Source organism: Euwallacea similis, chromosome 7 (genome assembly GCF_039881205.1).
Source record: "Euwallacea similis isolate ESF13 chromosome 7, ESF131.1, whole genome shotgun sequence".
NCBI classification, from domain to species: Eukaryota; Metazoa; Arthropoda; class Insecta; order Coleoptera; family Curculionidae; genus Euwallacea; species Euwallacea similis.
The window spans coordinates 3,238,486-3,251,640 of NC_089615.1; the positions used below are offsets into that span (position 1 = coordinate 3,238,486).

Here is a 13,155-nt window from a genome sequence, read left to right on the forward strand (position 1 = left end):
CTACCATATTTTATTTGAAATCTGAAAGTGATGTTAAAAATTTATTGTATTTGACATTCTCCGGCGGTTTAACCTCACATTTTTTGTGCCCTTTACGATGTAAATGCATCGCAAGAAACTTTCAGATTTTGAGAAAATGTGGAAACTTCAACCTATTTTTGTCTAAAAGCTTAATCCATAGTTTGTGGAGTTTTCTACAAGTGTAGAGCCGAGTACTCAGATTATCTCCTTATAGTGCTTTTTACCAAGGTGAGGGTCCTGTTTATGTATAATTATGTAACTCCAAATTTAGCCCTTTACTTTTTCATTTTTCCTCGGTGTTTCATGTATGTTTACATCGATTTCAGGTTGCACACTAGTAATGGGAAATACAGTGTCTGCAGCAGAGCTAGCTGCTGCTCAAATAATCCATCCGAATGACCCTCTCGTCGAAGAGAAATCTACTCCAATTTTTCACCATAAGCATCATCATTTTGCAAACTACTCTGGGAAAATCCCAGAAGAGTGCCCCATGCACAGAAAGCAGCAGCCTGTCGCTTCTGAATGTCCAGTTGGAGGTGCAAGCCAGGATGATGTCAATCCATTAAACATGGTACATGTTTTATAAAATTACCACAAAGCAGATTTGGTTGCAATTCCCCATTTTATAATTTTTACTTCTTTCATGTTCATCATAATAAAACAAAACACCAATATCCATACCAAAATAAAATAAGTGAAGAGTAGTTATTTCTACAAAGTTCTGTTTCAAACAAACTATAGGGCTTAGATAATCTCTTTAGGCAATGTTTTGGTGACAAATATATATCGGACTTTAGAATCGATAGAAATATGTTAAACTTATATTAGGAATAGTTGCAAGTTTTTATTGTTGCTTCAATACCTCAGGAGCCAAACTATATGTACCACAGAGAGAACATATTCATCTTGGGATGTGGATTATGTGTTATCTATTTTAGATGGGCCCAGGCAATCAAAATCCATCACCAGGGCAACCATTTCCTCTCTCAAAGGACAGGCAAACCTCCACCATACCAAAAGCTATTGTCAAAGAGGGCGAGAATCCCTTCTGGGTTTATCCCAGTGCGCAGGTGAAATTACTAAAATAAAATTTAATATGATCATATCTTTTTCATATAAAAATCTTAGATGTTTTGGAATGCTATGTTAAGAAAAGGCTGGAGATGGAAGGATGAGGACATTAAGCAAAAAGACATGGATGACATAATCAAAATTCACAATGCAAATAATGAACAGGCATGGCAGGAAGTTCTAAAATGGGAGGCTTTGCATGCACATGAGTGTATGAATCCAAGGTGAAATTTTAAATACTTTCTGTTTTTACAAATTTTCAATTTTTGAATGTTGAATCAATCACCTTTTTAGATTGAAAAGCTTTGGTGGGAAAGCTACAGACTACAGTCCAAGGGCTCGTATCAGACAGCTAATGGGTTATGAATTGCCTTTCGACCGGCATGACTGGATTATTGACAGGTGTGGGAAGGAAGTAAGATATATTATTGACTATTATGATGGAGGAAAGGTGAATAGCAAGTATCAATTTGCTCTATTGGATGTGAGGCCAGCTATGGACAGGTAAGAGACTTTTATTTTAACTGTAAAAGCCAAATGCATTAAAAACGTTTAAGTGCGAGTAAGTAAAAGTTTAAATTTGGCGTTTTCTTTCCATTTAAAATGCGTGGGTTTATTATCAAGAAAATCGATTCAGTGGTCTTTAAGTGCGTGCATTGGACAAAGAATTTCATTTACGAAAGAATATACAACGTGTTAACTTCAATTCAAATCAAAACAAATAAAAAAGTTTTATATACATGGTGGATCGTAAAAATTGTATGGTTTACAGTTTTGTGCAGTCTATTTCCATGACAAATATCTTTTTTTGTAAAGTTACCAGGAATTTAATATATTGAGCCTAAGAAGTTCCTAATTGTTCCTGATATTCTTGAAGAACTGAGACTTTCTCGAAGATGGTACTCATTTTCAAAAACTGATTTTGGGATAGTTAGTTACAGTAAGATATTGAATATATAAAAAAATAAATAACATTTTCTGTATTTCAAATACGTAATTAATAAAGTCGTTTGATTTCAGTGCCGAAAATATTTGGGATCGAATGAAAGTGGCTTGGTGGAGGTGGTTCTACAGTAAGGAATGAATTATTCTGAATATGAAGTAGTCTCTTCGACATTGATGTCTGGTCTCCGTGAATTATTAAATTATTTGTTGCTATGGTCCTAAAATCAAACCATGTTTATCATGTTATTTATGTGAGATTTTTGTAAGGAAACCGGTAACCATGTTTTGTTATTATTTGATGCAGTACGACTCCTGTAATAAAAATTGAATAAAAGATTTAAAAATATTTCAACCTTTTTTATTGTAAAATGACCAAGAATAACTCTAAAACTTTCAGAATCAATATATAGTTGTTGATATAGATATAATAATATGTATTCGATTACATGATAATAGTCAATCTTCAACTAAATAAATATATCATTTTATCTTACTCATACAAATTAGCAATTGTTCTAACATACAGTTAAATTATACCAACTGAACTGGCCGTTCTGACTAATACTGATCTTGGCACCCGAGATTGACTGACAACAATTGAATCGAAAAGCCAATTTAGTTTCTTAGAAATTTGCAAAAATGAGAGCAAACGTTCGTTTTCCAGTGAACAATGTTGAGTTCTTGTGATTTTCTGGTATAGCCACAATGACTAATAGTCGTGTTTAGGTATTGGACTATTTTACAAGAACTTTTTACCACTGAAAATCATTATTATTTATATTATTATCATTACGATAGATCGTCACGTGTTGTCTACGAGCTATTTTAGCAAAAATTGTGAGTATACAATCCTTAAAAACACAACCCTTTGTCGGGACAAAATTGTTTTATGTACGTGTGCAATGACTTGTGAGTGTTAGGAGGGGACTAGATAACAAAGATTCCAGAAGGGTTTGAAAACTGCTTCTGAGATCTTCTCATGTATAAGCTAAAACATCGCAAGGGCCCGATTTGGAAAGAATTCAATACGACGTGAATTTGTTAAACTTATTGGGCACTATTTTGATGATTTTGACGTCATTCCGCCAGGGAATGTTCTACTTTCCAGACTACAGAATCGGGCCCCTGGTGATGTCAGCAAAGCCCAAAATAGCTGTCAGTAGAATTCTTTTATGAGTTTTCTGAACTTTGGAATGACTGAAATTACTTTTATGCAGGTAATAATAGTAGCAACAATATATTATAATATGCATCTTCGCTACTGATCATGCCCATGCAACTACACTTGCCACACACGGACTTTGTTTCATAAAAATAAATATATTGAACTAGGTCGTACAGAAAAAAGTCGGCTTTTGAGAAGATGCAAATTAGATCATTCCGACTATTGAGAATTGTCCCTCTTTAAATTTCTATAGTAATTACTACAATAATGCATTGTGAGCTCGTACTGAGCTATATCGGCCTGCAAAATAAGCATTATCGGTGCAAAAAAGTTAAAATTTATAAAATCCTGTCGGTTAATTTAAATTGTGCCCATAGATTAAGCTAACGTTTTCCTACAATTATTAATTCTAAAGATTACCTAAGGTATTACTATCAATTAGTTTAGAGTACATTGGGAATATAGATAGATATACGCATGATTGTTTCCGGACGAACAAGTCCGTCTTATGGATGTTACAATTTGTTTAAATAGATACTTTTACACAAAGTGATTTGTTTTATGTTGATCCCACGGTCAGGCACGATGGCCGTTATCTTTTTACAACATACGCGTGTGCCAGTTCACGCTTTATACTCACCAATCACAAATCTTTGATACTTCTGAAAATAGAGTTTAGAGGAGGTTTTTTTAAAGGTGCTAGAGTGCCTTTTGCAATTTGGTGTTACAGTTTCTTTGAGCTTAACGATTTTTATAAAATATATGGTTTAAACAACAACAACTGGCTTTAGCTTGATTAGAAAGATGAACCACCTTTAGAATGTCGATATTTTGCTTTTTTGGTGCCATTTTGGAGCATAGTGCGGCAGATTTGTGATACTATGGCCTTTAATTCACCTTTTTCAATTAGATCTATAGATCATTACAAATCCAAGTTTCAGTGAAAATAATCTTATTTCTTTAATCGTTTTATATAGTGTACTTCTTTAGTTACCTCCTTAACAGAAAAACGTTATGCATTTACCCTTTAACGGTCAGATGTCCTCATTAATAGTGACTTTTGGCTTAGCAGCGACGAGCTATTTGTTAGTAGGAGTTAATAAGTATTTACAATTTAATAAAGTAATGGTCTAGGGTGTAATAATAAACGATTACGACATCTTGGTATGAGCAAACATAAAAATTAGATGTGTAACTGACAAAGCTTCATATTGCATATAAATTATGTTTAGAGTCATATTTACATTTGTCAATTTTACCCTGTTCAGCCTAACAAAACGTTCATATCAACAAACAATAAACAATACTGATTTATTAACTCCCAAATTGCAAAACGCATTTCGCTTTTCGGTGATTAAAGGAAACGTAAAGAAAGTAGAATAGATGTAGCGCAAAAATGACCTTCAAGTGCAGGCTTTTAATCAGGTATTTAATGTATATATTTTATTTATCAAAAATATACATTTCAAATTCGGTTTTGACTTGTCCTTTGGCAAGTTAAGTTATCTTTATTGACGAACGTTGTTTTTTGTTGTAATTGTCACGGTATAGTAATAGAGGCAAACTTACGCATGACCAGATCATGTTTGGTAGGTAAGATGATGTATTCAGATTCTGCTTATTAGTTTATGATCCTGTTAATAAATATGCAAAAACATACTATTAAAACTGATATAATACTGGTACCCACTTGAGTAGGAGTGTGATTAAGTCAAAAAAACATTATGATTCTGCGCTGCATTGAGACATCCATTTACCATCGTTATAGCAACTACAGTCTCTTGAATGTAGTTCAGGTTAGGGTTTGGTTGTTTCAAATATGTATACAGGGTGTTGCCTAAACTTTAAGAGGGATATTCCTTCAGTTAAAATAAGGAAAAAAGTGCCTATAAATATATGTTCGGAATTGTTTCATTTCAAAAAATAGATATGTGGCTTTCATTTATTATACACTGCTCAGAAGAATCTAAGGAACAAGCTTGGCTATAATCTTTATACAATGATATTCATAAAATTCCTTTTTAATCATCCTATTTCACGCAAAACACATGCCCTTCGGGTATCAGATCGAAATCCAGACCATGATTCATCTGTGAATAACACATTGGTCCACTCTTCAAGACCCCAATGTTAGTGTTCCTCGGGCTAAACCAAACATATAGCGTGATTTCCTCGACGCAGTACAAGGCCCCTATTGGGTGGAGAGAGTATAAACCAGATTCATGTAATCGGTTTCAAGCAGTTTGGTCTGGAATCAATACCTCGTGTACCTGTTGTAGGTTTTCAATCAAATCCCTTACTGTAGCTGTTCTTGTGCATCTAGCTTGAAGAACCAGAAAATGATTTTGCGTTGCTGTCATAATATTTGTACGGCCAGCATATCTTTCCGCTACATGTCCAGTTTCTTGGTACCGTGCCCACAATCGACTAATAATCGACCGAGACCGAGTTTTTTTTTATCATAAATGTATCAAATATCAGGATTTGTCAACAGTTGTCCTTGTTCCTTAGATTATTTTGAACAATGTACATTCCCCGTCTGCCTTACGACATGCTAGTTTTTTACAAAAATTTGAACCTTCTCCGTTAAATTATAGCTGTTTGGTACTCGTCTTTTCTAAACCACCATGTCTCTTACATTACATATATGTCTTACAGTGGACTAATGCACCACTTTAGACAGAGCTGTTTTGCTTATGTATAAATTTTCAATTAACCTAAATCACAAGAGAATGTCTTTTTAGCCAATTCCATTAGCAATAAACTGAAAGAATTCTATTCGTGTATTTGCACCGGGCGTTGAATGATATACAGGGCGTTTCGCTAAAATAAGCAAGTTAGATCTGCAAGTACTTATGGAACACTTTGCGTAAATAAAATTGTGGTGTTGCAAAATTACTACTGTACTAAATTACCAGTAGGTGAACATGTGGTATAGAACTTGAGTGTTATAAAAACTTTACTCTACCTCTAGTTTGCTTTTATTACCATACTCTCTCGTACTTACCACCTTAAAACCTAGATATGGCTCAACAAAATATCTATTTTCAGAAGAACCAACCAAACGCAGACGAGATACAATGAATAATCAATGCAAACAAAAACAAAGCAAATATTTGAAAAATATAATTTAATCGAGAAAATATAAATGAAATAACGTAAACTAAGGAAGTTAAATGCAGTAATACTAAGGTCATAAGCATAAATATAGAACTAAGTATTTAATTAACCTGAGAAGCATCTAGTCGTATCTAATACAACCCGGAGTCAAGCAACTAAGAAAAAAAGAGGGAAAACATAAAAATGAAACTAGGTACATTATTCTACGGAGAAAAATTTTTGTGCGCACTCAAGAGGGTTGCAAACGTTAAAAAAATATATCTTTCAACAAGAACATACAGTCACACAGTTATTATATTGTAGATATTGACTTCGAATTTGGCAAATGCTTGCTTGCGTGATATGTCATTCGACAATATAAAATTTTGATTATACAAAAAACTGGAGGTGAAACTCTTCAAGTGTTGATCGATAGAGAAGGAATTAGGCAAGAAATTAAATCTGAAAATTGAAAGTCTTTGATAATTTGACTGTTTCAATGTTACGGGTTGACCTCCACCGTTTATTTGTACAGGCGAAACTTCGATCACGCTTTCATTTTTACAGTTTTAATTTACAAATTCATGATTGTCAAAGTGAAGTGTATAGAGTGCTATGATTATATTATTAGATACATAGAGAGAAATTAGCGTAAGCTAGGTTCTAGATTCAGGCAAGCATGTTCGAAAAAAGGAAGTTGGGACTGAGTAGAAAAAACATAGGAAAACTGAGATTCAGCTTTGTTTTAGAGATTAGTTTAAAAACACGATTGCCTGTATCGCGAAAGTATGATTTTGTCCTCTCGGACAAATAATTCATACCTTTAGGGTACGGCTACACCCTGTGATCATCCTAAACTAAATTCACTGGCTAAACTACCAAATAGACTAAAAAACTCTGCGACATTTAATAACAGTACTTACTAGCCACATTATAATACTAACTTTAGGTCTTTATGGATAGTTGTTTCAAAAACCTAATTTTAATAGTAAATTTAGAGTCACTTTTTAAAATTAATTTAGGCGAAATACTGACCCAATACATAGTTTTTTTGTTCCATTCACAACGAGGTTTATGGAGTTAGGTCTTTAACTGTATTTTGAATAGAATAACTGAAAGTATTTAAATTTCTCAAACTATGTGTCTCGCTTTTACGCTCACATTACAGTTACTATTGTTTTGAATTTTGATTTAAACCGTTCATCTGAATCTCCAAATTGCCGTCCCATGTGAATGAAATGTCGTATGAGCATGAAAATGGTTTACACTGTACAAGTTTTTTTAGGCCTCAAAATTTCCATTTCTTTTTTTTTTAGTAATCTGGGACACGGACAAATAAAATGTATATAAAACGGTGTCATATTAGAAACTATGACCCCACAAAACTCGCTTGAAACATAATTTAATTCTGCAACATATGTGATTCTGCCCGAAAAAATAACCAATTTTCGAAGCGTCTTTCGGGAGTCACAATGCGACTTTCAACTATAAATATAATGATTAATTTAAAATATCTTAAGATTTTAACCATATTGCACATTAAACAACCTAGTAGCTGTCAGGCCTTCCTAGAATAACATGCGTTAAACATCTCTATAATTAGATACAAAAAAGTTAACATCGCGGCGATCGTTCCCATCTATCATCAAACAAATCAAAATCGCCCGTCAAACGTCTGCAAGTGGAACATTAAAGCACGGGTAATACTGGGACGCGAAAAGATATCTTGATCAAGCACAAAAGTGTAGAAAAATAATACGTACGGATAATACGATTACTTAACAATTGTAGTAAAACAATAAGAAAATATATTAAATACTATTACGTAAAGCTATAATAATTGTAAGATAAATAACTTGCGTAAATCTACTTAGAACCAATCATTGCAACTATCCTAGGTGTAACTCAAATATCCTATAAAGTATGCTTTTAACAGTCCATGTATTGAGACCGTCAGAAGTCAACTTACTGTTATGCTGACGAGTTATTAAACAAAGAAATCACCCGACGCTCTTCGAGATGCAAAGTGAAACACAGAAAAAGCTTAACCTGCCGGAAACAGTCTATAAAAGTAACAAAAGTATGCCATTTTGTATTAAAATATTTTATAATAAATAAGGGCGCTTTGTAGTAACGTTATACGTCAATTAGCTACCTGGCGGACTGGGCTAATGGAATGAATACTGTCCGAAGTAGGGCTTTTCATAGGCCTTATTATATACTGGATTTCGAGAACGACACCCGTAGATGATTCGACTCCGACAATTGGAAGTTGTGCATCTTGATTAGGGCTACCACTGCTTCCTCTACTGTTGGCAGTTGGATCAAGGCCATCTTTTTGTCTTTTCTGTAATAAAAAGGAATGCAAAATTATTTGGTTGTATATTGCCTCTTTTTCGAGAAGATTTCTGTCTGGCAACCGGTTAATTTTGGAAAAGCTTTCTAAGGATTCTGAAGAGGTTTACCTTTCATTTGTGCCTAATTTCTCAACTGAACTTCATTTTTCCAAGTATACACATTATGAGAATATTACGCATTTTAGATCCACACTAATGATCTAGAATCCGTGGCAGCCAAATCGGAAGAAGCGACGTTACCACGACATCTGATGTACGTTTCAATTGCATCCGCGCACCTCCCATTTTTGGCGATAAAAAATTAGGTCCTAACACTAATATATAGCACCCTTCCGTTCGAAAAATAGGGCCGATTTTAGTAGAATGCCGGCCACTGTTTGTTACTTACATATAGGCCTCTATGCGTCACTAACGTACATCGAGTTTTGCTATAACTAATCCTTGCTCTGAACGAAACTAAACATCTTGTGACCGAACCAAGATTCAAGTTAGTATTGACCAATGACAAATATCGAGTTTACGCCGAATGAAACAGCCTTAAAGTTAATGATCTCATGTTTCATTTACAAGATGATTTGTAACTTACACAGGGTGGTGAAAATTCAATGCCCATAATTGACATCTCCCAAAAAGGGCAGTTGAATTAGTAACAAATTACGCATTTTAGTTTTCATTAAGAATCTATCTCAAGTAGATTTATTTGCCGCGGTTTCTCAAATAAAGAGAAAACATGTCAATTTGGAAAATTACTGTATCCCGAAAACTATCAATCCGATTTTTATACGGATACCCCCTTTTATACCACTGAATAAAGAAGAAAATTGTTTTTTTAATGACGCATCACACATAAAAAATGTTGATATGTTGAACTTACGGGAAGAACTTAAAAGCCTTGACAGTGAACCCGTTATCCGTAAATGCTTTTTTGATATCCTCCTCGTTGATCGTCGCCGGAATGTTGCTTAAATGCAAGGTGGCGGAGGGAGGGTAAATGTTTTGATAATTCTTCGACCCGGGCTTCTTAAATCTGAAAAACAGACAATTTAGTAAATACATGAACTTTTTAGTTGGTAATAAACACAGACCTGTGCAAGGGACTTTGGCTGTAATCTTTCGTTAGACCAGCATCCGGTTGTCCCTCTTTCGGCATCTGCACTGATTGGTGCTTGCTCAACATCACTCGAATATTCTTTCCGAAGACTTTCAGTTTGTCCATGTGTGTAATGGCTAAAATTTCCGATAGATAGTTATATTCATTGTTATGAAAACGACATTAGAAAATAACGAGAGTCTTACCCAGGTGCGCCTGGTGGGGCTCGGCCATTTGCACTAAAGCAGAGTCTTTTTTGTTGTACAGGATTTTTACCCGCTGCACGTCCCCATAAACGCCTAAAATATATGAGGAATTAGATTGTGGCACCGAGTGTTTTCTCAACGTGATTTTTCAAATAATGAGCTGTGTTTAATCATATAGAAAAAATCTACGAACTAAATTAATCATATAATAAATAATAAATAGTGTGTCAATTGCAAATCGGAAAACAGATAAGAAAATGAGAGCCACACACTAAAATGAAACTATAAGTATACATTATTAAAACAAATATAAAGATATAAAATAGTATCATGCAAAACAAACATAAATTAATAAAATTACTACCGTAAGTAAATAAATGTAAATTACGAAGAAAATAGAAACTAAACGAACAACGATGAATCTAAGCAGGAAGCTTTTTAATTAAATAAAGGAAAAGTAAAAACGGCACGAAATAAAATAAATACGGATAAAATGGAAGGAGTACAAAAATGATAAGGTGTAATTTGCTATTCGTTGTATTGCTGAAGCTGATTTTAGTTTAGGCAACCTTATCGATGTTTAGTAGCAAATTAGACCTTGCGCTAACAATATTATTTTAACAAACCCAAATGCAAGAGTAACAAGTTTTACCTATATAAGAATATGATTCTGCTACTGTTAAAATAATATAGTTGTCCAATAAAATGAATAACGATATAATTAAGTATGAAAACATACCAAATAGTGTAAAGAGAGCGTCAGGCGTGACCATCTACGATAGAGAAAGATGACAGGAGGATGTGACGTGGCACAGAGAGGTAGGCGGTATATTTTGCCACCGGAGGGGCAGCAAATGTAAAAAAGAAAAACAGCATATTAGAATCCTCACAATCGTTTCTAATCTGATTTCAGGTAAATACGTTATGTTATAGTTTGCAAAAAGCTTCGTCTTTTTCGGACGAATGTTTTCTGTACCAATACAGGTAACTCTACTTAAGCGACCCCATATAAACACCGGCCATTAATCTGGTAAAGCAGTTTAAAATAAGCCGCTTCCGAAGCCAAAACAAAGCTTAATTGCAAACAGCTTTTTAGCAAAAGAAAAATAAACAGTTTGTAAGAGTGATTAAATATATTTACTGTTAATCCTAGTGGCGATGAACAAATGATTCAATACTATTTACACCTTTTACTAATTAGAGTCCGATGAGGTGTTGAAATCTATAATACAATCGAATTTACATTCCGGTTATTGGTTTAGTAAACTGGTTGGGTTTTATTAACTAAATAGGCGTAGTTAAAATCGGATAGTTATAGAAACATATGTACGATGCATGGTATATAAACCTATCTCCAGGACTACATGTACAATAAAATGAACTAGGCGAAAAAGGGATGTATATAATTAGAAAAAAATGGGATAAAGCGGCCCCTAGATGGTCAAAATCTTTGTTAATATTTTGGTAAATAGTATTGATGAAGACCCATTGAACCGAATATTGAGGGTTTACAAGGATATTAACGCGCATTATTGTCCATGCCTTCTGTAGATTCATAGACATTTTTATTTGCCCACTTTGATTAATACGATTGAGAGAGTATAAAATGTTTAAAACTGGGATTCAAACACAATATTACAGACACATTATGTTTCATTCATCATCAATCTAAGTAGGTTAACAGATGTGAAAACCTAAAACTTCCAAAAAGTTAAAATAAGAAATATTTTAACGAAATAAAAAATATATATTAAATAGTGATGTTATTTTCAAAATATTGTAAATGAAATGGATGGTTGGGTAGTGAAAATTTTGAGTTGCTCTTTTCTGCATCAAGCTGCGATATCCATTTTTAATCAAAAAAGAGCTTAAAACTCAATTGAATAGAAGATTTTAAATTTAGTTAGAGAAAAGACACTGATGAAGCAATCGCATTTTCGTATTTGCAGAAATTGATTTTACACTCATTCTGTTCAAAAATGGAAAGGTTGTTAACCTATTTATTCCACTTGTTGACTGACTTTGGCTCAAATTTCAAAACCAAATCTAAATTTTTGCTTCATTTCTTCAATTATCTGCTGTATTTCGTGATTATTTATGCTCAATTTCACTCTCTATCCACCTGTAATAATCAGTTGCAACCAATTGAATGGCGCTAAAGCAGATTTGCGTGCACATTCCCATTTGGTAAATTTACTCTTCATATTCATTATACCGACTTGTACGTAAATGCTAAAAATTCTACAAATAATTTAATAGTTACGCCGAGTGGGAATTTGAAAATTATTTCCATAAAGAAAGAAGAATCGTAGCTAAATACTGAGCAACGACCCAGAATCCTCAATTCCTTCACTCCAGGTTACTGTATGTAATAAAAAATTGTTGCTTTTTTAGTGTTTAATAACATTTTGGTAAGGAAGGCAACATTTGTTTGCCGTTTTATGCAAATTTTTATCGGTTTAATAAAATAAACTACCAACATTCAATCTGAAGTCAGTATAAATTACGAAAGTAATGCCCAGTCGTATACCCTACTTTTATCTCGATTTACTCGGATTTAAGCTTCAGAGATGACATAATATTCCATGGTTTATCTACCAAAAGCTTCAGGATAACAGCAAGTGGAGTTTGAAACCAAAACTATAGGACCGGCATAAGGTATATAATTAAGTCAAGCTGCTTTACTTAATGTGGGTTGGATAGTTTGTTGGTAAGTTGATTGGATGATGACGTGACTCCAACAGATAGCGAACGAGACAGGCACTATTCCATGATCTGTCACTTAACCTTCATGTTAATATTTTACCTCCGTATTCTCTCTGAGCCCACAAGCTGGCTTAACTCTTAAGCATGGCTTATGTAGATGTGTCAAATTAAACCACATGTAGACTTAAACTCGGCTTGTGGACCTACGGAGAAGACAGATTCATTGCAAACTCTGAAATGTCTGAATTGCACCGAAAATTGTCTATTATTGTTTTAAATGTTGTGTCTTTGTCCGTTTAACCATGGATAATGTATCAGGTTTACTACAAATAAAACATCCTTAGAGTTGGTAAAATACTCTTTCGACTTCTTTACGATAGTTCTCAGGGATAAAAATTGAAAGAAACCCATAGAGGCACAACACATTCGAGCAGCACAATAACTTTTTTCTATTTTGTTGCGCCTCTCTTTCTGAATTTTTAACCCCTAGGAGGA

The 13,155-nt window shown here is 33.9% G+C and overlaps 2 protein-coding genes across 7 annotated transcripts in view; one reads left to right on the top strand and one right to left on the bottom strand.

The window, feature by feature from the left end:
• Nucleotides 1–64: 64 nt before the first annotated feature.
• Cchl (Cytochrome c heme lyase) lies at nucleotides 65–2,383 on the top strand. The gene is made up of 6 exons (XM_066391869.1): nucleotides 65–249; nucleotides 348–592; nucleotides 960–1,091; nucleotides 1,150–1,316; nucleotides 1,387–1,596; nucleotides 2,113–2,383. Exons 2-6 carry the CDS (start codon nucleotides 362–364, stop codon nucleotides 2,174–2,176), a joined length of 804 nt encoding a protein of 267 aa, XP_066247966.1. The 5' UTR covers nucleotides 65–249; nucleotides 348–361; the 3' UTR covers nucleotides 2,177–2,383.
• heph (polypyrimidine tract-binding protein 1 heph) overlaps nucleotides 2,380–13,155 on the bottom strand; it is a 212,843-nt gene continuing 202,067 nt past the window's right edge. For all 6 annotated transcript variants that reach the window (XM_066391845.1, XM_066391844.1, XM_066391846.1 and 3 more), the window contains 5 exons: nucleotides 10,694–10,727; nucleotides 9,955–10,047; nucleotides 9,744–9,885; nucleotides 9,533–9,685; nucleotides 2,380–8,648 (listed from right to left, as the gene is read on the bottom strand). In XM_066391845.1, the coding sequence (XP_066247942.1) occupies nucleotides 8,516–8,648; nucleotides 9,533–9,685; nucleotides 9,744–9,885; nucleotides 9,955–10,047; nucleotides 10,694–10,727 (555 nt within the window). In that variant the 3' untranslated portion in view covers nucleotides 2,380–8,515. The remainder of the gene's footprint in view (nucleotides 8,649–9,532; nucleotides 9,686–9,743; nucleotides 9,886–9,954; nucleotides 10,048–10,693; nucleotides 10,728–13,155) is intronic.